Source organism: Miscanthus floridulus, chromosome 2, assembly GCF_019320115.1.
Source record: "Miscanthus floridulus cultivar M001 chromosome 2, ASM1932011v1, whole genome shotgun sequence".
Classification (NCBI taxonomy): Eukaryota; Viridiplantae; Streptophyta; class Magnoliopsida; order Poales; family Poaceae; genus Miscanthus; species Miscanthus floridulus.
In genome coordinates, this window is record NC_089581.1 from 40,528,019 (window position 1) to 40,551,247 (window position 23,229).

Consider the following 23,229-nt stretch of genomic DNA (forward strand, 5'->3'; position numbering starts at 1 on the left):
ATGTTATCTTGTTAAGTACGGGAAGTACTTACGCTTGTTTACTTTCTATATTTGGATAAAAATCTCGGATGGGTAACAGATGACAACGGGTATGAGGAGTTCCCTGAGGATTATTAGGCTTGTGGTCAATCAGTTGACCTTCCCTGTGATGGAGTTCCACGAGAGAGTTTACATTTTATCTTCCGCTGTGTTGTGTAAGACTATGTGATGTTATTAATCGTGATGTAAGATACACCGTGATGATACTTTATATGATTTGTTAACTTGTGTGTGTGACTGATCCCTGAGCACATATGAGTTTAGTGTATTCAATTTTATCCTTAAAATTGGGATGTGACACCAGTCCTCAGCGACGCACACGCTCGCAAAACTAGTTTCAGCTCCAGCAGTTGGCATGTTTCAGTATGCACACCAGGTGTTAAAGTGACATCCACCAGCCTCTATCCTTTCTTAGTTGATGATGGCACATGCTTTTACTTATTGGTGTGCTGGCCACTTCCTTTGAATCATCGAGTGTGTTCTGTCGCTTTTTGTGTGTTTGACCATGGGAAGAGTAGAAGGGGCAAGTGGACAGTGACTGCCAATGTTTAGGAGGCCCCTAAGGTGTTTGCTGGAATGACCAATATGAGTCCAGAGATGTCAGCACCATTACCTGCTACCTTGGTTGACAAGCGATCCATGGCCACCTCCTCTGAAAGACAGTAACTCCTTGCTCACAGACACCTAACTGTTATGCTTACATTCAGGGGCATCCCTTTAGTAGTGGTCAGATAGATGCGCTATTGAGGCAGCCAAGGCCACCACCTCTGCTATTGGACCTGATGGATCCTGATGGTCTGCTCAAGTCAATACCATGGCCATCTTTATGCGAGTCTGTATCTGTTGTGTATTTGCAAAATTCATCAGCATTGGTGCTTGCTATTTCCTTCACAACAGTACAAACATTATCAGTGTGGCAAGAAGTGAGTGGTAGGGCTCTGGACTCCATAACTCTATTGCCGACTTTGTGCTCCCGTGCTAGTGATGATTTATATCAACTGAAAACTATGATATCATACACAAACAGTTACATGCTGCTATTCAGTTTCAGTCAATATGCTTCTCTATTGCTACATTCTAGTCATTGCTATCATCAACCAGTGCAGTGAAAGCCCCATGGATATCTATGGTATACATCTTCAGTAATAGACCCTATATTGCCAGCCTTAGGATCAGGACTTCCACGATGCCTCATTTGTTCTGGTGGCCAGTGTTTGCTAAGTTGAAATTTTGGGATGTTCAGTACAAGATTTTTTGTGGGGAAGTAATGGGTCAGTGCTTGTATATTACATATCTAGGGCTGCATCATGATTCCATTATACCAAGGATCATTTCTCCAGTGAATACCCTGTCAGGGAAGAGGTGTTATCGACGGTTCTGGAAATCACCATGGGCATCTTTAGTATACAAGGTTATCACCTGTAAATTTCTTGCACGGCTACGTAATCTGCAGAGCAGCGGAACCATGGTTGCAATGTTTTTGGGGCTTACCGGAATAAAATCTGTGCTACAATGGCCAACAACTGCACTGGATATTATCAAGACCCATGTGCACTATTTTGGTCGTCACATCCTTCGTGGGCCACTGTCCTGCAGAGACGGTTGTCTTCAAGTTTGCCAACCATCTATATAAAAGTTCACGAATATCTGAACTGATTCTATTCCACAAAATTACTTCTGTTGCTTGTGATGTTGGTGATATGCAGCTGACCCATGGCATCTATATGGTGGTCACTCTGTACATATTCAGAAAATAGACAAACATTAGATTTTGATGGCAAATTTATTTTGCTATGTGTCTCCAAAGTCAGAAAGTTACCTGAAATAAATCAGATTGATGCCGAACTGATTCTGCACTGGGCTGAATATACCAAGAACCATATTTTCCTATTTCGAGTAAGCATATTTCCTTGGTTACCTCTTACTGGAGCACTGAAAAGCAGATTTTAGATAATCCTATGCATGGACTATTTTTGCCGCAGCTCTCTGGGGTTATGCCACATACAGATTACAGATCAACAAGAAGCTAGAGATAAGGACTGCTCGTTTACTCAATCTGCACTATCACATCATAGTGTCATCAAGCGTGTGGAGTACACAAGTGCAAGTTCAAGGATATTTAAGACAGTGAATTGTTTGCAGTTAGTGAGGTTTCACTTCTACAACTTGATGATTGAGGATCCTTAACTTGTCGTCATGATGGCCTATAGTAGGAAACGACTCCTTTGGGAACCTCCAAGTACAAAACATGGTGAGTGGTTTGCTTCTACATTTGTTCTGCCAACAGTTCCTGTCATTCGGTTTCAAGCATCTACAAGTCAACACTCTAGCACTATGGAAGTCATGTACAAGACAATGACTCATTCTAGCATGCTGGCAATTCAATTCTATAATATGATGATTGAATATCCTTGAAGGCTTGGTTGCAGAATGGAGCAACAATGTGAGGACCTCTGACGGAAAATATATGTTTATTACATGGTGATTGAAGAACCACAGCTTGAGGGCAAGCTGTTGCTTAAGGGGGAGAGAATGTCATGACATAGGCCTTAGGCCTTGTAATAGAATTATGAGTGGATGTGTTTGGGCCGTAAGTCTTATCTGTTATCAGTTCGGTAGGAAGCCAGAGTCCCATATATATAGTATCATGTCTAAGTGAATGAAGACATCAGATATAAATAAATCAATTATCCCCTCTCTCAGCCAGTCTTCCTCCGAGCTTCTCTGCTTGAGACGGCACCGCCGTGCTCTTCGCCGTGCGTGTTCGCCGGCAAAACCTTAGTTATCCAGGATCGTGACACCGAACAACCAGAACTTAAAATCTCTCTCTGAAATCCAACTCATGCTCCCAGTCCCAGCAGAACAACCAAGAATCTGTCCAGCGATGGACTCTGGTCCGGCGCCCACGCGCCCAAGCCCAACAGGAGCTTCCGCGGCGGTGGCTTCTCCGTCGTCGTCGTCGTCGTCGTCTTCATCGCTCATCTTTCTGGGCACGGGCTGCTCCGGCGCGCTCCCCGACGCGCGATGCCTCATCCAGCCGTCGGAGCCGCCGTGCACCGTCTGCTCCACGGCCCTCTCCCTGCCGCCGGACCGGAACCCCAACTACAGGTGAGCGCTGCGCTCCCATACACTACAGCATAGTCAACCGCAGTCTGTTCAGTGAACGGTTCTGTTTCGCTCGCATAGCTATGTTCATTTCGTACCTTCTATTCCACATAACTGTCAGAGCCTCAAAATTGGTCTTGACCTAAAGAATTCTCGAGTTTTATGCGTCGACCTGCCCTGGAAATCGGCAATCGCAGAATCTCTTCCGTTGTCTCACTGCTACCCGAAGTCCCGAACTGCGTTTTGGCCGTGTTGGCTATCATAGGCATAGCTTTGTCGCCACTGACCATCTTTTGCCATCTTCTACCGATTCCGATATACAGAACTTTGACAGTATGGCTTGTTTTTGAGTAGTATGCAAGTATATTTCCTAGAAAATTGGGTCATTGCATAGCAAAATAGGGGGATTAAAGGCTCCTCAAAGGCAAATCAAAGCAAATATTTGCTAGTGCTTATGTGACTGCATGTACGTCTGGTTTCAGGTGCAACACCTCCCTCTTGGTAGATTATTGCCATGATGATGGGACTCACAAGTACATTCTAATCGATGTCGGCAAGGCCTTTAGAGAACAAGTTCTCCGGTGGTTTGTGCGCCACAAAATTTCTTCCATTGATTCGGTGAGATCTTGATGGGGAATTCTTCATTGACAACAATTGGTGCACATTTTCAGTCAATTAAAAAGGGGGTTCTCTGTAGTGCAGATTATTCTCACGCATGAGCACGCAGATGCTGTCTTAGGCCTCGATGATCTCTGGGTGGCACTACCGAGTAGTCAGAGAAATGAAATTGGCAAAGTTCCTATTTTTCTCACCCAATTCACAATGGACAGGTAATTCTTCCATTTCGAGCTAACTCAGGGCCCACGTTAAATCTGTTGTCGGCCCAACATATATATATCGTGTAATATTGGCCGCTAATTTTTACAGTGTTGCAGCAAGATTTCCCAACTTGGTTAAACAGAAGCTGCAGGAAGGTGATGACTTTGCCAGACCTGCTCAACTCGATTGGACTGATCATTGAGGGTGATGTTGACAAGCCATTTGTAGCATCGGAGCTTGAGTTTTGGCCGTTGCCAGTAAGAGTTATTATTGTGAAATGCTGCATTGATATGGTTACGTTTGCCCCCTGAGTTGTCTAACTTGACGTTGGGATTGTCTGCCCAGGTCATGCATGGAGAGGACTATGTCTGTTTAGGCTTCTTATTTGGGAGGAAAGTCAGAGTTGCGTATTTATCTGATGTCTCAAGAATTCTACCTACAACTGAGCATGGTAGACCTTTCCATTCCTCCATCATTCTCTATTCAAATAGTCAGCTTATATAGAATGCTTATTTGTGAACAATAGTGTTTTTAAATAGTCATGGCATCAAGTTTTTTTTGTCTGACATGATTGGGAATAATGTACTGTTTCAAAAAATTATTGGGAATAATGTGATAACTAAGGTAATTCAGTGAGTAGGAAAGATAATATTGATCCATTATACTTCCATTGAAATTCAGACTGCAGTACAAAGAGGGAACTTCAGGATAATTTAGCAAGCAATTCATATAATAGTTCCTGCTCACCTGTATGTCTGTCTTTGGAATAATGCAAATTACATAAATCTATAAAAAAAGGACTTCAGTGTTTCATGAAAAGCAACATTCTCCAATATTTTTCTGAACTCATTTTTTTTTTCTGAACCACAAGAGCCTTTCGTATGTTATCAGCTATTGAATTCGTGGCCTTTTTGTAGTTGGATCCCTTCTCTTTGTTCCTATTCAGTTGGTCCATTTTACTGCAATAAACTGCTGACGCGATCTTTGCATGCAGCAATTTCGAAGTCTGGTGCCGGACAAGGGCAACTAGATCTACTTATACTAGAAACAAACAGGTTGCATGGGGCGGTAAGCCTCCACATGCTATTCATCTGAATAAAGAACATCTTTCCTAAACCTTCCATAAAATTGGTTAACTTTCTGATACAGATTTAATGTTCTATGAAAACAGGGAGATGATCGCAGTTGCCATTTAACTCTGAGTCAGGTTATTTAATCAGGACCTCTCAGTATTTTCTGAATTTATAGTAACTTGGTGGTTAAAAATATGAAGTTAATCCATCTTCATAAAATCAGCCTAGAAGGCTAGGACAGATCAACAGAATGGCTCACAGCCTCAAACCAGGAAGCATTTACAGTCATGCCTGTGAAGATGTATCAGAGAATCTATTGATTTTTTTTCTCTTAAATACGGAATACCATGTTAAGATTTACTGATTGTTGTAGAGTCTTGACGCTATCAAGAGGATATGCCCTAAACAAGCTCTGTTGATTGGAATGAACCACGAGTTTGAACATCATAGAGAAAACCAGCTGTTAGCAAGGTGGTCTTGCAGGTGCGCCTAGTTTCTGAACATTTGTTTCACTCTTTTATTATCTGTTAGATGCCTTGACTGACTGATGTGCAAGCTTGTATTATGACCGTAGGGAAGGAATACCAGTACAGCTAGCTCATGACGGCCTGCGTATCTTCATTGACCTGTAATAACGCAATGTTTTAGCAACACTTTTGATGTCAACTTTACCGATGCGGACTACTACTGGAGTACTGCATCCATATGACCATATCTCCTTTGCTCAGTACTAATGGGAAGTCTACCGGTGCATATAACTCAGTGTTCGCTTTGACAATTTGCTAAAGAGTCTATTGAAATCAAGGTTGTATTTGTCTTTAGTCTGCGGCCGCAAGGATTGTATAACATTTAGACAGTTGGGTTCAGGGTTCTTGATTGGCTTTCTACAGCTCCACTAGAAAAGGCTAACGTTTTTGCTGTAAAACTATGTGGCACGTTTGGAAAGTTACGAACCCTAGACGTTTAGGTATGTGGTATCCTACATCTAGTTTGGAGTAGATCTCTTTATCTCGCGTGCTCGAATTACAAGGGGTTGCTGAGCATTTGCAAGGTTCCGATTGAGTGCTCCCTCCCCGCCTTATATACTACGAGGGGTAGGGTTACATAGATAGTGATATTTCCTAGTTAGTTATACGAAAATATTAACAGAATGACTATCGTATAGGTCAGCACCCAAGCTCCTCATGCCAGGTTGCTTGGCCTCCACTTCTGATGGCGTTCCCATAACTCGGGTGGGCCTTATCTTGGTCAACCATCCTGATGGTGTTGGGCCTATATCAGGTCAGTGAGGTATCCTGGGTCCATATCACCGACAGTAGCCTTCGAAGGACCTGATGACAAGCCAGTCGAATGACTCAGTTCTTTTGAGCACCAGTGTTGAAGATTCGCTTGTCGAAGCTCTCGAAAAAACAATACCTCTAAAGGCTCAGTTTTCCAAACGCTTGCGCACGAACGCCTCCTTTGACCCTCCGGGTAACGCGCGTTATTAAGTCTTGTTACAGATAAGGATGAATGAGCTAGGGAATCTGATGCGCCTCGTTGCCCTCGCATGAGTCACGGATCTTGACCATTTCCCCTTCTCCATTATTGGCAAGGAAGGGCTATAAAAACCAGTGCGGTGGGTATCGCCCATTCACACCTCACCTCTCCCTTGCTTCTTGAGACCTTAGATGTTGGGATCTTCTCCTTGCCGTAGTCATGGTGTCCTTCGTCCTCCAACACCGCTGGCAACGACAACAACGTGTTAGGTTGATCTCCACCAATTGACCCAGACCCTTAGATCAACGCCCTGATCGGGGGCGTCCAACCACTCCTTGGTTGGTGGACCCCCGTCGCACAGCACCATAAAGGGAGGTGGGGGCCGAGGCTCTATCTACGAGGTTGACCTGAGCCGTCGTAACCGATAGAGAAACCATATCCGATCTAAAGAGAAGGGTGCTGCCAGCGACGGGAAGCCCCACCGACTTCGCCGTCACCTCTACATCGCCACCACGACGCCTACGCCGCCATGATACTGGTGTCCACGTTGCTGCTCACCACGGCCGCAACTACCCTAGGGCAAGGTACATCAACAGTTCCCCATCTAAGTAATAATTTATCCCCTGATCTACGATTTAGAGGTACTATGACGCTTACAATGGTATCAGAGCCAAGGTTTTTCTAGTGAGTAGATCTAGATCGGAGTAGTAGCAGTTTAGAATGAGTTGAGACAGATCCAATTCGGATCGAGGCAGAAGGGTTAACCGAACCCTAACCCTAGAAAACCAAGGACGGAAAGGGGAGGACCTACCAGGGCTTCTCCACCGCCATCGCACCGCCGCTGCACGGGAAAGAAAGTTTCGACGCCGCACGGGTAGTCGAGCCGCCGCTCGCTGACGAGACGTCGACATGCGGGCTCGAAAGGCGGGGAAGATGAATAGTGGGTTTGTCCTAACCCTAACCGACCGAATCTAGGACCGGGGAAGGGAAAGGAGCAAAGACACAGAAGGTTTGAACCCTAACCCTAACCCTAATCCCCAAATCGACAAAAACCGAGAAGAACACAACAAGATCCAAAGATAGAAGAGGGAAAGGGGAAGAGGGGAAGAGGCCTACCTCGGTGCTCCACTGTGCTTGGGAGCACGCGCGTCGCCGTCGCACCGCCGTCGTGCGGGAAGGTGACCCCGCCACCGCGTGGAATCCACCCGAGCCGCGCTGGCTCATCGACGCTCCGCTGCGCCGCACGCGCGCTCAGGGCACCACCGCAAGGCCGCTCGACGACAGCGCGCTCACCCTCGGGTGAACGCGCGTGCCGGCGAGGGGGCCTGCGGCGGCGCCGTTACCTTCCTCCAGCCATCGCTGCGCTTTGGCCCTTGACTGCGCTGAGAGAGAAGGGGAGGGAGAAATGAATGGCTAGGGTTTTGGGATGAGCCGACGCCGAGCAGTTTTGCTCGCGCGAGATCGACGCGGAGCTGTCCATCGTGATGAACGGCCAGGAAATGCTGGGCTGGATCGGCCTAGGCGGGTGCGCGCAGAGGACAACTTTGCCCGCCCAGGCCTAGGTTACGGCCTGGGAAGGCACCGCAGGCGCGCGAAGAAAGCGGGCCGATCTGTTTTGCCGACGGGCCGAGCAAACGGTATAGTTTTGAGTCCATTTTTCCTTTCCTTTTTCCAGTAAATCATAATTTCCTAGAAAATGATTAATGGCTCAAAGAAAATTAGTAAAGAGAATTTCCCTGTGGGTAAAATTCACCAATTATGTTTAAGTTTCCGCTGCAAAGTTTAATGTTTATTATCTTCTAATTAAATTCGAACCAACGGGAGAATTTAATTTGAAGAGTAGTTATATTTAGAAAATTATGATTATGTTGATCCTCTAATTAAATTGGAACCAACGGAAAAATTTAATTAGAGGAGTAGTCCATTTTTTGTTTGTGTTAAATTATGGTATTGTCATTTTCTGACCAACGTTGATGATAACAATATTATAACGAATTTAAGTTTAAAGTTTAAATCTCTGAAAAATTTTACACCAATGTGATGAATTTTTTAGAGAGTTGATAAGGACCAAGAAATGCTCCTAAACTAAAAGAATGTATTTTATTATTAAGTTCCGCTGCAATGATGTTGATTATCTTCTAATTAAATTTGAACCAATGAGAGAATTTAATTTTGAAGAGTAGTTACATGGATTTCAAGTTAATTTATGAGTTTTATGCATTAATTCTACTTTCTGCCCAACGGTGATGTAGAATTGATGTAGAAGCATATTATATGTTTTATTTTAACCGATGAGATCACTCGGCTGTATGCCAACGGGCTATAATGATGGGGTATGTGAATGAAAAGGCTTGAGTTAAGCCAGTTAAGGACAGTTTTGTTAGTTTACTAATTTTCTGATTAAATTGGAACCAACGGAAAGATTTAATTAGAAAATAAAGTATAAGTGAATGTTTTAGTCGTCATGACTAAGTTTTCGTATAGATGTATCCCGCATGGGAGAAGTTTTGACATAGTAATTATGCTAGTCTATCTAGCTTGGCGGGGAGAAGTTTTGTGATGATTCACATGTATTGTATCCTGCATAGCGAGAGAAGTTTGGGTAGCTCTTATGTTGTCCTAGTATTGACCTTGGCACAATAGAAATGCATAGTCATGGTCAATACTAACCAAAAGATAAGAAAAGATGCAAGTGTGACTTGCAAAAGTATCGTTAATGAAAGACCTCATTGAGTTCTTAAAGTGAATTAAGGAAAGTGTAACCCTAAACGGATCAAGAAATAACTTTGTTTACATGACACAATCATGTGAATGAAGTAAGTTATAAGTGTCTCCTCGTTTATAGACATTCTAAATAGTTATCGAAATTATAGTAGTAAAGTTCATGCCATATTTTGAGGAGAAAAAATAAAGATCAATTAAGAAAGATACTCTTCATTAAGAGTGAGATAAAAATTAATTAAGATAAATATGACCGTCGGAGGAGTACAACGGTTACAACAATGATACCCCTAAGTAGAGAAATAGCTAAATTCCTAGACTTTTTAAAGTTCCGACAGAAAAATAGCGTAGTTAGTCTCAAAGATGTTAATGTGGTGCTTAAAGCGCCATATGGGATTTTAACAGATTAAACCCAAAATAAGAAATTTGAAGATATACTATCTTTAGAAAAGATGGGAAGATCTAGGGGAGCATGGTATGTAGAGGTATGTAGAGACCTAAGACTTGAAGAGAAGAGGGACTGTGTGCCCACTTCAGTGACTCAGGAGCAACAAGTTTCTTAATATCTGTTGATGTTGTATGACCAATACAACACCTGTTGTTAGCTCTTCGAAGAAGATGAATAATGTAAATAAGGATCTTGTTATACAGGAGCATGTAGAATCAATTGTCTCTTGGCAATAAAGAGCAACAATAGCCCCATATGAAAGTGCCAGTAGCTGAGGCCCAGAAGGTCTCAAAGAATTAGTAAACCAGTTTTCTGATGACTATCAAAGTCTATGTTAGTAAAGAAATTCAAATGAAGGGTGATCCCACCTCATTTGAAGAAACCATGAGAAGCGTTTACTCGTTTAAATGGCAAGAAGCTATGAAAGTTGAAATGAATTCGATGAATACGAACGATGTTTGGGACTTAGAAGTAATTCCTAATGGAGCCAAAACAGTAGGCTGTTAATAGGTCTATAAGACAAAATATGACTCCAAAGGGAATATAGAAAGAAATAAAGCACGACTTGTGGCAATATGCTTTAAGCAAAGAGAAAGAATAGATTATAATGAGAGTTTTCTCTCCAGTCTTATGTAAGGATTCTTTTAGAATCATAATGGTGTTAATGGCACATTACGATTTAGAGTTACATCAGATGGATGTAAAGACGGTATTTCTCAACGGGGATTTATATGAAAACGATTACATGACACAATCCAAAAGGTTTTATCGTGGAAGAAAAGAACATATGGGATGCCGCTTGTAGAAATCCATTTATAGGTTAAAAGTAAGTCTGTAGACATTAGTATTGAAGTTGATGAAAACAATGAGAAAGTTTGGGTTTTAAAGAAAACAGAAGGACAATAGCGTTCATACGAAGTTCAAGAATGGAAAATTCATTTTCCACATCCTATGAACAGATGACATTCTACTCACTAGTAGTGATGTTAAACTGTCATTGGAGAAGAAGATGTTTTGTCCCCAAGTTTCAATGTGAATGATCTTGGTGAAGCGTCATTAGTTTTAGGAATTAAAATTCACCGAGATAGAAGAAAATAGGTATTAGGACTATCGCAAAGGCATACTTAGAAAAGATTCTAGAGAAATAAAGTATGTATGCGAGTAAACCTACGCCTGCTCCTATAGTCAAGGGTAATAGATTTGGAACTTTAAGTGTTTCAGGAACCGATATGAGATCGATCAAAAGAATATGGTTTCATATGCTTTAGCTATTGGAAGCTTGATGTGTGTACAAGTACAAGTAAGAACTTACCCTGACAGTAGTTTATGTATCCGAGATATTTTGGCAGAAGTCCAGTTTAGATATAGATCACTGGAATTAAGTTAAGAATGTCTTGCAATTTTGCAAAGTATAATAGGCCTCATGCTGAGTAAGAAAGAATAAGTACTCTCAAATAGTTGAGGGTACAAAAGGTTAAGTCTTGGTGAGATGTGTAGTGAAATCCATAGCAGTTGCTAACACTCGTAGTTGAAGTATTATTGTGGAAAAGTTCCAAAGAAACAGTTGTGGGTGTCATCAGTGATGCATACCATAGTATAGCTTGTCATGAGGCTTAAAGAACAGGCAAAAGGAGGTTAAGGAAATTTGTACCCGGATTTAACAATGGTAGGCAACAGCAATAACCATTTAAAGAAAGTTAACTCCTAAGACAACAAGTCAAGTGTGCTGCCAAACACATTGACACTAAGGTATATGTTGTAAAGGAGAAAATCTAGAATCATTTTGAAAGCATTGAGCACATAAGTACCGAGTAAGTACTTGCTAATCCGCTTACCAAAGGCTAACCACCCAGTGCGTTCAGAGAACACACAGTCGACATGGTTTATGGGAAAGCCTATGATTTCTGATACTAAGGGCCTAGTTGAGTATCTGTTTCAAAATAGAGAAGTGCGTTGTAGCTGTTTAATCTAATGACAACAGATCAGTGACGATGAGGCATGCTTTATGCACTGATCTGTGATGAAATGGGAACAAGATAAAGTAAGTTAAGTTTAAGAAATAAGGTGAGATCAAGGGGGAGAATGATTAGGTTGATCTCCACCAACGGCCAATTGGGCCCTTGGATCAACTGCCCTGATCGGGGGCGTCCAACCACTCCTTGGTTGGTGGGCCCCGTCGCACAGCACCATAAATGAAGGTGGGGGCCGGGGCTCTATCTACGAGGTTGATCTGAGCCTCCGTAACCGACCTACAGAGAAACCCTATCCGATCTAAAGAGAATGGTGCTGCCAGCGACGGGAAGCCGCCACCGACCTCACGTCGCCTCTGCATCGCCACCACCGCGCCTACGCTGCCATGACACCGGCGTCCACATTGCTGCTCGCCATGGACCCAACTGTACTAGGGCGAGGTACATCAACAGTTCCCCGTCTAAGTAAGAATTTTTCTCCTGATCTACGATTTAGAGGTACTATGACGCTTACACAAAGTTGACGCTTACACAAAGTTGGTAGAAGTCCTTCAAGATTGCTTTCCCCAGCATCTGAGCGCGGCGGCCGCTGTTCGTCCTAGGTGCTAGTTGAAGCTTTGTGGAGACAAGAGGGAACACCACCATTGGTTGCCCGAGGGTACTGATTGCACATTGTAATTAGTGGTCCTGTGATGCGGCCATGGCGGGCTTCATCAAGGCCGCTGGGATGCTACTGTCACTACGGGAGAGGCAAAATTCCCCGAGTGTCGCTGGCTTCCCCGAGTGCCAAAAATCGGGCACTCGGGAAAGAGAATCTTTCCCCGAGTGTTGCACTCGGGGAAGAATTGCACTCGGGGAATAGAGGCTTTCCCGAGTGCCGCAGAGATCATGGCACTCGGTAAAGAGCAGCACTCGGCAAAGGCCCTCTTCCCCGAGTGCAACACTCGGGGAAGATCGGCACTCGGCAAAGAAATATGTTACTTGACGGTCCACCCCGCCCACACCGTTAAAACTTTAAAAACAAAAATTCTTCCCCGAGTGCCTTCCCTAACACTCGGGGAAGAGGCCCTTTCCCGAGTGCTAGGACAGGGCACTCGGGGAAGAGGCAGCCTTCCCCGAGTGCCCTGTCCTGGCACTCGGGAAAGGGCCTCTTCCCCGAGTGTTAGGGAAGGCACTCGGGGAAGAATTTTTGTTTTTTTTTGTTTTTTTTTCCTCATTTTTTTTGTGAGGCCTTCCCACATTATTTAAAACTCCATGTTCAAATTTAGGACAATTTTGACTTTTTTTGTTATATTTCGTTAGTTTTTTTCGTTTCGTTGAATTTTTTTTGCATACTTCGAATTTGAACTGCAGGTGCATGAAATAATGGAATTTGGTGATTCAAAAAATTATATTAATGATATTTGGTGTATGTTGAGGCCTTATCCAAGAACTCGTATGAAATGTCGAGCATCTTGTTGATGCAACATGACGAATAACTTGCGGGAAAAGTGTTTTTAAATTATATAAAATCCCGAACGAAGTCCGAAAATCACGAAACTTGTCTAGGGCGTCTTGTTATCGCATGTAGAGGCTATGATAAAAAATTGAGAAGGTTTCGAGCAAGTTGCGACGTCAGATGCCTAAAACTCAGACATCTCCGCATGCCTCTACAGGTGATCACATGCGGAGATGTGTGGGTTTTAGGCATCTGACGTCGCAACTTGCTCAAAATCTTCTCAATTTTTTATCATAGCCTCTACATGCGATAACACGACGCCCAGACAAGTTTCGTGATTTTCGGACTTCATTCGGATTTTATATAATTTAAATATACTTTTCCCGCAAGTTGTTCGTCATGTTACATCAACAAGATGCTCGACATTTCATGCGAGTTCCTGAATAAGGCCTCAACATACACCAAATATCATTAATATAATTTTTTGAATCACCAAATTCTATTATTTCATGCACCTACAGTTCAAATTCGAAGTATGCAAAAAAATTCAACGAAACGAAAAAAACTAACGAAATATAACAAAAAAGTCAAAATTGTCCCAAATTTGAACAGAGAGTTTTAAATAATGTGGGAAGGCCTTACAAATAAATTAGGCAAAAAAAACAAAAAAAATAAAATTTCTTCCCTGAGTGCCTTCCCTGACACTCGGGGAAGAGGCCCTTTTCCGAGTGCAAGGACAGGGCACTCGGGGAAGACTTAAAAAAAAGGCCTAGCAGGCCTTATCTAAACCTAACCGGCCACCCACCCCACACCCGCACGCCGCCCGCCAGCCCGCCCGCCCGTACGCGCTACCCCGCCGCCGCCAGCCCCCTCCGCCGCCCGAGTTTTTCATCTTCGCGATTCCGGCCAGGAGGCTGCTTGGCTCGGCGTCGCCGTCGGCCAGGATGCTACTCGGTCGTGGCCAGGAGGCCGCGCACCACCGGCGAGGATCTCACCCGCCCTGGCCACGCCCCCGACCAGGAGGTCACCCGCACCGGCATCGCCCCCGGCCAGGATCTCGTCCACGCCATGGGGGGCGCGCCGACGGCCGACGCAGTCGCGGGTGGAGGGCGCTGTCCGCGGTCGCGACTTCACCGTCTTCGCGGGTGCGGGCATGCAGCCACTCGGTAAAACCAGCCGGAGCAAGGCAAGGACGGCCCGGCGCCCTGCGTCCGCAGGCGGCGGCCAGCCCCGGGCGGCGGCGGCGGCTCCCTGCTGCTGCGTAGCGTGCATCTACGAGGCGGGGTGGTGCAGGAACAGACGGCACGACGGCCCAGCGCCGCCACTGCCACCATGGATGCCGGTCACGATGAGCTGTCCTACCACTTGAGGCAAGAGGTCAGGTTCCCTCCGATGCACCCTACCCCTTTGCATCTCCCTCCCTGACAATGATAGCTTAGTTCCTCTAACCTACTTGCTCCTAATTGAGTTGATTCAGTTCGAAATTGATTGCTTAGGATATAAAAAAAGGGGAGAAGAATGACGCTTTCTACAATCAAGATGCCCTCCATCCGGCCATCCCCGACACCTCGTCCCTATTGATTGCAGTGGCTATCAAGTTGGTATATATGATATCTGATAACTGTTCGTGGAGCATTTTTCTCTATTGTCTAGCGAAAGTCTTATTAATTTTATTTGTGAAATCTTTGGAGTAATCTATCCTTGAAATTGAACTATATTAGTGCACCCTTTTTTCAGATGTGATCTGGTGATTTACAAGTTCCTCTTGTGTAACCACTACTGGACCAAGGTAATCTGGGTTTTCTTTAATTCTTTATTCCCTTTCAATGGCTGTGTATGCAAATTCTAATGCTCTTCATGTATATGAGCAAGGTCTGTTTCGTATATAAGAAAATATAAAGCAGCACACAGTAGAAGATATTCTTGAAGATCTGTCGAACTTGTGCTTCATCTTGAATTTATGTTGCCAATTCCCTGGTTGGAAACAAAACTAATACTGTTGGACATTCTAATTAGTACTAATTAGTGCTGGGTCATGTTATTTTGGAATCTTCTTCTTCCCTGATTTAGAGTTGCGATACCAAGTACTTTCCGGTAATTTAGGGGGGGGGGGGTATTCTGATTGTTTGATCTGTATGACCTCTTTACAAGGCTTATCCATTTAGAGCAGTTATGAGTGGACTCATAGTGTTATCATCTTGGTAAGTTCTTTCTCCCTCAGTCCTTCACTTCACTCTATTACCAATTTTATTTGGCTCACTATAATGGATCAGTAAACATTTGCATGGTAGCGCATTTATACCCTAAATAAAGTCTTCTATGTACATGTTAGTATATGTGTACAATAGTATACTCATCCTTCACTCTGTGGGTCAGTCAGATTTGAAGTCCGCTGCTTTATCTACTTGGAAAATCAGTTGGACTGGATCTTAAAACAGAGCAATTAGTAAGTCTGGTTGCCCTGTCTAAAGACCTATTACTGCTAAAGACAGGAAGGATGTAGTAGATGACAGCTGCTGCAAGGTTGTTAAGCTTATCTTGGTATTTTTACTGCTCTAAATCAGTATACACTGGTTACGTGTTTTATGAATACTACTAGAGCATTTTTTTTGTTTGTAATACGTCTCAACTTGTTTCCTGCAGTTCTCAACATTATGATTCTTGGTTGCAGTGATTTCTGTTCTTATAGAAAGCAGGTGAACCTAATTTCTCTTTTACATACTAGATATCCCATATAACTTATAACAAATTTCCTTGTTCGGCGGCACACGGTTCTCTCACACACACAAATGTTTTATATTGTATAATTCATTATTGTGAGAATTTTCCTGGAAATTGGTAATCTAGATCCTATTTTCATCCTTACTTGAAGCACATATGCACACAACTGAATCAGTTCTGTTTGGAAGGCATAAGACAGTAGCTGAATATTGTGGAATACTGAAGATATGATTTTTCATTTGAGAGGGGCGGGACCAGGTTAGGGAGGGGTTTCAGTGAATCAGACCACTTGTAAACTATTTACATCTGTATAGCAACTATTCACATCCGAAGGGCCAGTATTTTCCTTTGGCATTCTTTAAGATCTTGTATGCAATTATGAATTAAGATGACACATTACAGAACAATGAATGCATTAGCATAAATAATCGCATATCTGTTGTGGTGATTTTTTTTAAGACTGGTGGCATGTGAATCAGAAGATGGTAACAGTCTAGGAGAATCGCATATCTGTTCATGAATCCTCTCTTTTTTGCAGCATCAATCGGGGGCGGCGTCGAACCATGTCGAAGGGTCGCCGGCATCGCACGTCGGGCCATCCTCACCTGGACCGTCGCTGGGATCGCACGCTGGGGCGTCCCACCCCTCACAGTCGCCGTGAGCCGCCTTCGGAGTCGTTTTTATGTATTGAACTTGTGAACTTGGAATAGTGTGTACTTTTGAACGTGTGGTTTGTAATATATTGTGGATTTCGGACAAATTTGGTCGTTTGTGATATATAAATGTGGTTTGTGACATATTGGTGTTGATTTGTGGTTTGTGATATATATATATATATATATATATATATATATATATATATATATATATATATATATGCTTTGTTGTTTACATGGAAAAGCAAAAAACAAAAAAAAAGAATTTTAGAGGTGGCTTCCCCGAGTGCCTGTGATGTGGCACTCGGGGAAGAGGGATTTAAAAAAAAACAAATTTCTTCCCCGAGTGCCTGAACTGCGGCACTCGGCAAAGAGTATTTAAAAAAAATTCAAAAATCTTTCCCGAGTGTTGCACTCGGGGAAGAAATAAAAAAAATGACGTCGGCCGTCGGCCAACGGCGTCAAGTCTTCCCCGAGTGCCAGCACGGCACTTGGCAAAGCCTTCCCCGAGTGCACGATTTTTGACACTCGAGGAAGGCGACTTTCCCGTGAGAAGGATTAGCCGGAGGCTCTTCCCCGAGTGTTGCACTCGGGGAAGGCTTCCCCGAGTGCAACTGGGCCTTCCCCGAGTGCAACTGACACTTGGGGAATCCGGCAGTTCCTGTAGTGTGTGACGGCACCGAGGGATCGATCGATTACGTCCGTATAGAACGCTCAATTCACAAAGTTTTATTTGACAAGTACGAGGCATGTACGTAGGGTACAAATACATAGGACTTGCGACGACCGTGGTAAATGTGCTATTGTAACATCACGATCCACTGCTTTGTAGAGGCATAGAGGCCATGATGATAACATCCTCGGGGTTAGCCACTCATGGCGAGCTAGTTCAGCTGCCACTCCGGCTAATGATGAACGACACAGCCTTTTTGTGCTCATGCATGCATGGGGGGGGGGGGGGGGGGGGGGGGGGGGGGGGGGGGGAGGGACGGGAGCTGTTGAGCTTTAATCATCCAGATCTTGAATATGCGCCCGTTTGCGTACAGTGCTGCTTAGCAGGAGTAGCATCTTTCTTTACGCAAAAACTTTGAAAGATTAAATTATTTTCAGATCCACATTCACTTGCCAGGTTATTAGGTTATAACCGTACCACAACGTGCATGGTTGCATTGCATTGCACAGCCCGTGAACTTGCATTGGAGGAGCAGCGACGACGACAGCATCCCCTTCAATGCATTATTGATGGGCGTTTGGTCGATGGATCGCGAGAGGTAGCCGCCGAGCGCTTACAGCACAGGTGGATCGACACGGGCGCACACACCACACGCCACGGCGCGTGCTGGCTGGCAGACAGGCACAGGCTCCCGCTCGCGCGCGCCCCGGCAAGCAACGTGGCCGCGACCACCGTACCAGCCGAGAAAAGCTGCCCGGCCGCCCGTTGCCGTGCATGATGCGTGGCAATTTTGGCACTGGCAAGGCAGCGCACGAAGAGAGAGAGCCTCCTCCTGGTCCAAAGTCCAAACGACCTGCATTGCATGCGCTGCGAGGCTGGACATCGTCCGTGAGACCGTGACTCGCCTGCGATCGAGCGTGACCACCCATCGGCACGCCGCATGCAGGCAGGACACAGTCACACAGCGCTCCGCCGAGAGATACCCGTAGCGAAGTACTGGTAGCAGATGACATTCATATGGATGCGTCATGCGTGCTTGTTGGGACCTTCTTAGCATTTTGCGTTGCAATTTGCATCGCCAGCAGTCTGACTGTGACTCTTATCACTTGCGTACATGCTCGCACAACGTGGCCCGCCACCATATTCTCTTGCATGTGGGCCCCTGCATATATAGATGCATGGCACCAAAATTCCTTGGATCTGCCTCGGCAGGCCATGTACACTGTTCCTGTGTCCATTGCATTACTTCGGTTGGCGCTGGGAGATGGGTACAGTAAGAGTGCCCATGCAACGCAACGAAACAGCGAGGCAGTGTACTCGTTGCTGAGGGTTGTTGGGCATGGCCGCATGGGTAGCCTGGCCTGGCAGACGAATGTCTGTTTTTCCAGTGAAGATAACATAAAAGGGGTCTGTTGTTGCTGGTCCTGTACTCCCCAAAATATGAGCAAGATGCAAATAGAAAAACGGTGCTTCTTTTTTAAAAAAAAATGGAAATATCTTATTGAAGGTGTCCTTCACGCACAATTTCCTGGGTTGTTGTGCGGAAAAATAATCAGAAATGCTATACAATATACATGTGTTTTAGCAAAAAAAAAAACATGTATCTCTCTCTCTTTCTCACCGGTGACCACCGGCGCTGGCGACCGGCGAGCTCGTCCCGGCGACGGCGGCGGCAGATCTGTGATTTGTCCTTCCGTAGAGAAAAAATTGTGATCTGTGATCTGTGGAGGCTGGAGATAGAAGAAGGGTGGAGGCTGTTGGATCTTAATGTGCAAAAAAAAAATCATGTGTTGAAACTGCATAAAACACATGGTTGTGTAGTAGACAGACTAAAAAATAATAGATAAAGGTTACTGTGCTGCATGTACTGCACTGGTACGGTTGTGCATGCATCCTTTATTATCCATGGATCTCTGCAGAAGAGGCCATTTCTTCAGAGGATAAGACGTACGGATTCTTAAGAAAGCCGCTGCTCAGTCGATAAACTTATTCCTACTTCTACTTTGAGGGGTTTTTTTTCATACAAGTGGCTAGTAAGTGAGTAGTCCCACATCCTCTGTAGACTAATGCTAGATTTATCTTTTACCTTTCCGTTCTAAAATATAGGCCATTGAAGTCAAACTTCTTCAGTTTTGAATATATTAGCATCTCTACAACACCACATAAACCGTTAAGACATACTCTATCCATTCCAAATAAGGTGTTTTGACTTTTCTAGGACCTGTTTAATAGAGCTCCATGTGATTCTTTTTTTTTATGGAACCTGATTCTCCGAGATCAGAAGTGATTCTGTGGCTGAAATTGTTCTCTTTGATTCTTTAGCATAAACTCTTAAAATCACGATGGAGAATCACTTCACACAACAAATAGAAGCTACTTTTTTCAGCGAAGAATCACTTCACAGAATCAATTGTCTCTAAAAAACTGTTTGATAGAGCTTCTGTTGGATTTAGTAGAGAATCAGCTCTCGGAGCTCTGCCAAACGGGGTCCTAGATATATAGTTTTTATTACGCACTTAGATATACACTATGTTTAGATACTCCGTAAAAGTAATATATCTAAAGAAAAAAAGACAAATATTTTATAATTTGGAACGAAAGGAGTATTTCATAATGGATTTAATGAAAATAAATTTGATGTTGTAGATGGTGGTATAATATTATTTTCCATAACCTGTGTTGATTGATTTGGTTGTAGTTTGTATGTAACTGCAAGCGTAATGCATTTGAAATAGGCTGCACATAGTTACTGCCTGAGTTTTGAAAGCTAGCTTAGGTGTTTATAAGAAATGTGGCTATTAGGAATCTGATCACATGTAAGACGTTTTGATTTTTTCTAATTATATATCTTTTGCTATGCACTTAGATGTACACTATGTCTAGATATATAGTAAAAACATCATTTGACCACTAAACGTAGGCTAACCACATCTGAAGACTTATGGTTCAGTTTGCTTTGAAATACCAAAATGGAATAACCTGACCACCTAGAGTACCTTCCTTGTATTCTTCTGTTATTGTAAAACATTAACCATCTGCACATTTCCCATTGAGGCCTTGATGATCATGAAAGGGTATATATATTTACGCAGCAGGTTTTAGAGGCTAATATAGTGTTATTTCATTCCACATTATGTTATGTTAGTTGAATATTAGTTCAAAACACTTCAGATGATAGAAAAACACTGTTGTCTATAGGGTCGACCGAGTTCTAACCCAAAGCAGGCCAAATTTGGTGAAGCCCTACTAGCGCCCCATCCAGTTCCTAGTAGATACTAGCTCTGAAGCAATATAGCATCGATGAACGCAACAACCTTCCGTCTCTGCTTGTGTTTGCAAGGAAACCGCGATCCAGAGGGTCCGATCCTGTATTCCAGTCCACGCGGCATGAATCCATCATCATGGACAAGCTTGAGACAGGACGCCGCCTCCATCTCACTGACAGCTCAACTCAGATCCCTCGCCATCATTGTACACAGAACTCCCAACCCTAACTACATCAGCACTAGCTCAGGCTCAGTTTAGTTGCCGAAAATTTTGGCAAAACGACACTGTAGCATTTTCGTTGTTATTTGACAATTAGTATCTAATTATAGTCTAATTAGGCTTAAAAGATTCGTCTCGTGGATTTCGTCTAAACTGTGTAATTAGTTTTATTTTTTATTTATATTTAATACTTCATGCATGCGTCCAAAGATTCGATGTGACAGGGAATCTTGAAAAATTTGGCGTTTTAGAGGGGAACTAAGCCCTCAGCTAGCCAGACAAATCCAGCGAGCATTCTGAATGCCGTGCCGCCCAGCGGTCCTTGTTAATTGCCTCCGGGGCTAGCTCCAGGCTAATTACAAATCCATCCATCGTGCATATCCGCCAGTAGCTGCAGCACTGCATCTTCTTGTCCAGAGCTAGTAGGACGCGTTTACCAGGCGGTAAGATCAGCTTAGCGCCAGCTAATCATGTAATAATCCTCGATGCGACAGCTTTAATCCAGCTGATCAATCATATCATCAGATGGTATCTATCACCTGACATAAACTTAGTTCTGAAGACTCATAGTAGTGCTATGAACTGGCGCAGTAACTAAAATAAGTAAATATTAATTGTTTGATTAGTACGTGCGTAATTAACAGCGTTGTACAGCAGTGCTAATGGAATAGAGTAATTAGCTAGTCAACACTCAACACGGGGATGCCTCGATCTGGCTACCCCAGCTGCTGGTTAGTCCGGCACACAACTCTTGGCTACCGATCGATCAACGATAAAAAAAAAGCTTGCTTCATTTGAAGTTTTGAACGAACGGAGACGTCGGGACTCAGAAGTGATCGAACAGCTGCTGCACGTCGGCGGCCTTGTCGCACCGGTGCAGGGCGGCCGGGGGCGGCACTACGGGCGGCGGCGTCGACCGCAGCAGCGCGAAGTTTAGGCCCTTGAAGAAGCCGTGCGCCTTCACATCGGCGGCGCCGCGCTTCGACCCGAGCCGGGTGCGCGGGTCCTTGTCCAGGAGCCGCGCGATCAGGTCGCGTGCCGTGGCGTAGTCCCCGACCCCGTGCATGTGCGTGGTCGTCGCGGCGGCCGGGAACTCCAGCGGGCGGCGCACGATGTTGCGGAGCGTGGCCTCGTTGCTCTCCCCGACGAACGGGGTGTGCCCGTAGATGAGCTCGTACAGGAACACGCCGTAGGCCCACCAGTCCACGGCCGCGCCGTGCCCGCTGCCGCGGGCGACCTCGGGCGCCACGTACTCGTGCGTGCCCACGAACGAGCTGGACCGCGCGTCCACGGGCTCCGCCACGAACCGCGGCCGCGGCGCGGCGCGGCGCTTCCACCGCCGCAGCCGGAGGAGTTGCAGCTCCGGGATCGGGAGGCAGGTAGGCGGTGCCGGCTCCACCACATCCTCCTCCCTGTTGTCGCTGACGTTCCTCGCGTCCTCGAGAGCCGGCGACGCCGTGGACTCCAGCGACAGGTCGAAGTCGGTGAGCATGATGTGGCCGTCGCCGCGTATCAGCACGTTCTCTGGCTTGAGGTCGCGGTACACGATGCCCATCATGTGCAGGTACTCGAGCGCGAGGAGCACCTCGGCGGCGTAGAACCGTGCCGACGCGAGCGGGAAGCGGCGGCCCGGCATGCGGTGGCGGAGGGAGTGGAGGTCGCCGCCCGGGCAGAACTCCATGACGATGCACGAGTAGTCCGTGCCGGCGTCGAAGTCCGCGAACATGGTGGGCAGGAACGGGTGGTCGAGCCGCCGCAGGACACGCTTCTCGGCCGCGGCGCGGGCCAGCTTGCCCTTCTTGGCGAGCGCGCGCCGGTCCACCACCTTCATGGCGTACTCGCACGCGGACCCCTCGGCGGCCTGGCTCTTGAGACGGCAGAGGTAGACGGTGCCGATGTCCCCGGCCCCGACGCGGCGGAGGAGCGTGAAGTCCCGCGGGCCGAGCGCCCGGCCCCGGATGGGCGCCCACGCCACGTCGCTCGCACGGTGCGGCCGCGGCGGGGACGACGACGGCGTCGCGGCCGACGACGAGTCGACGGAGAACGTTGACGAGCGGTCCGCTTGGCTGCTGCCGGCGCTGCTGCTGCTGCTGCAGCAGCTCGCGGAGCTGACGCTGGAGGCTGCGGGCGCCGCGGCGTCGGGGCAGGGCGACGGCGACTGTGGCTCCAGCATGGTGCTGGCGACGTGGTTTGGAGGCTTGGGCGGTGGCGACGACGCGGGCGCGGCGGTTGCGGCGGTGGACGAGGAGGCTGGAGCGGCCATTATATAGCGATGTGGTTGCTTCTTGCGTTGGATCGGTAGATGTCTGGTTTGTTGTGTTTTTTCTAATGGAGGTTTGCGCGTTCGGCTTCGGCGAAGGTGGTTGCAGGCGCGCAGCACGGCTTTATAGCTAGCCCGCGGCAGAGAGAGCGAGCACACGGAAACCTTCAGCTCAGTGTTGGCTGGTGTTGAGAGCACGTGGACGTGCCACGTTGCAGGTGACGCCATCCACTACACAAACGCAGAAGGTTCCTTGTGAAAATTTTCAGTTACCACGTCTGTAAACCAACATAGCATGCATCAATTTAGCATCAGCCTCTATTGTTTTGTAAATAGGTGGT

At 45.6% G+C, this 23,229-nt stretch overlaps 1 protein-coding gene and 1 pseudogene across 1 annotated transcript; one reads left to right on the plus strand and one right to left on the minus strand.

Annotated features, from left to right (window-relative positions):
* The first annotated feature begins 2,727 nt into the window (after window positions 1–2,727).
* LOC136538567 (putative hydrolase C777.06c) lies at window positions 2,728–5,770 on the plus strand (annotated as a pseudogene).
* A 15,494-nt stretch (window positions 5,771–21,264) lies between these two features.
* On the minus strand, window positions 21,265–22,976 carry LOC136538568 (protein kinase PINOID-like). The gene has a single exon (XM_066530517.1). The coding sequence runs from the start codon at window positions 22,889–22,891 to the stop codon at window positions 21,455–21,457; it is 1,437 nt and encodes a 478-aa protein (XP_066386614.1). The 5' UTR covers window positions 22,892–22,976; the 3' UTR covers window positions 21,265–21,454.
* Between the last annotated feature and the right edge of the window lie 253 nt (window positions 22,977–23,229).

What these genes read in the sequence shown, in the direction of transcription:
- LOC136538568 (XM_066530517.1), bottom strand. Translation starts at nt 22,891, where the DNA reads ATGGCCGCTCCAGCCTCCTCGTCCACCGCCGCAACCGCCGCGCCCGCG.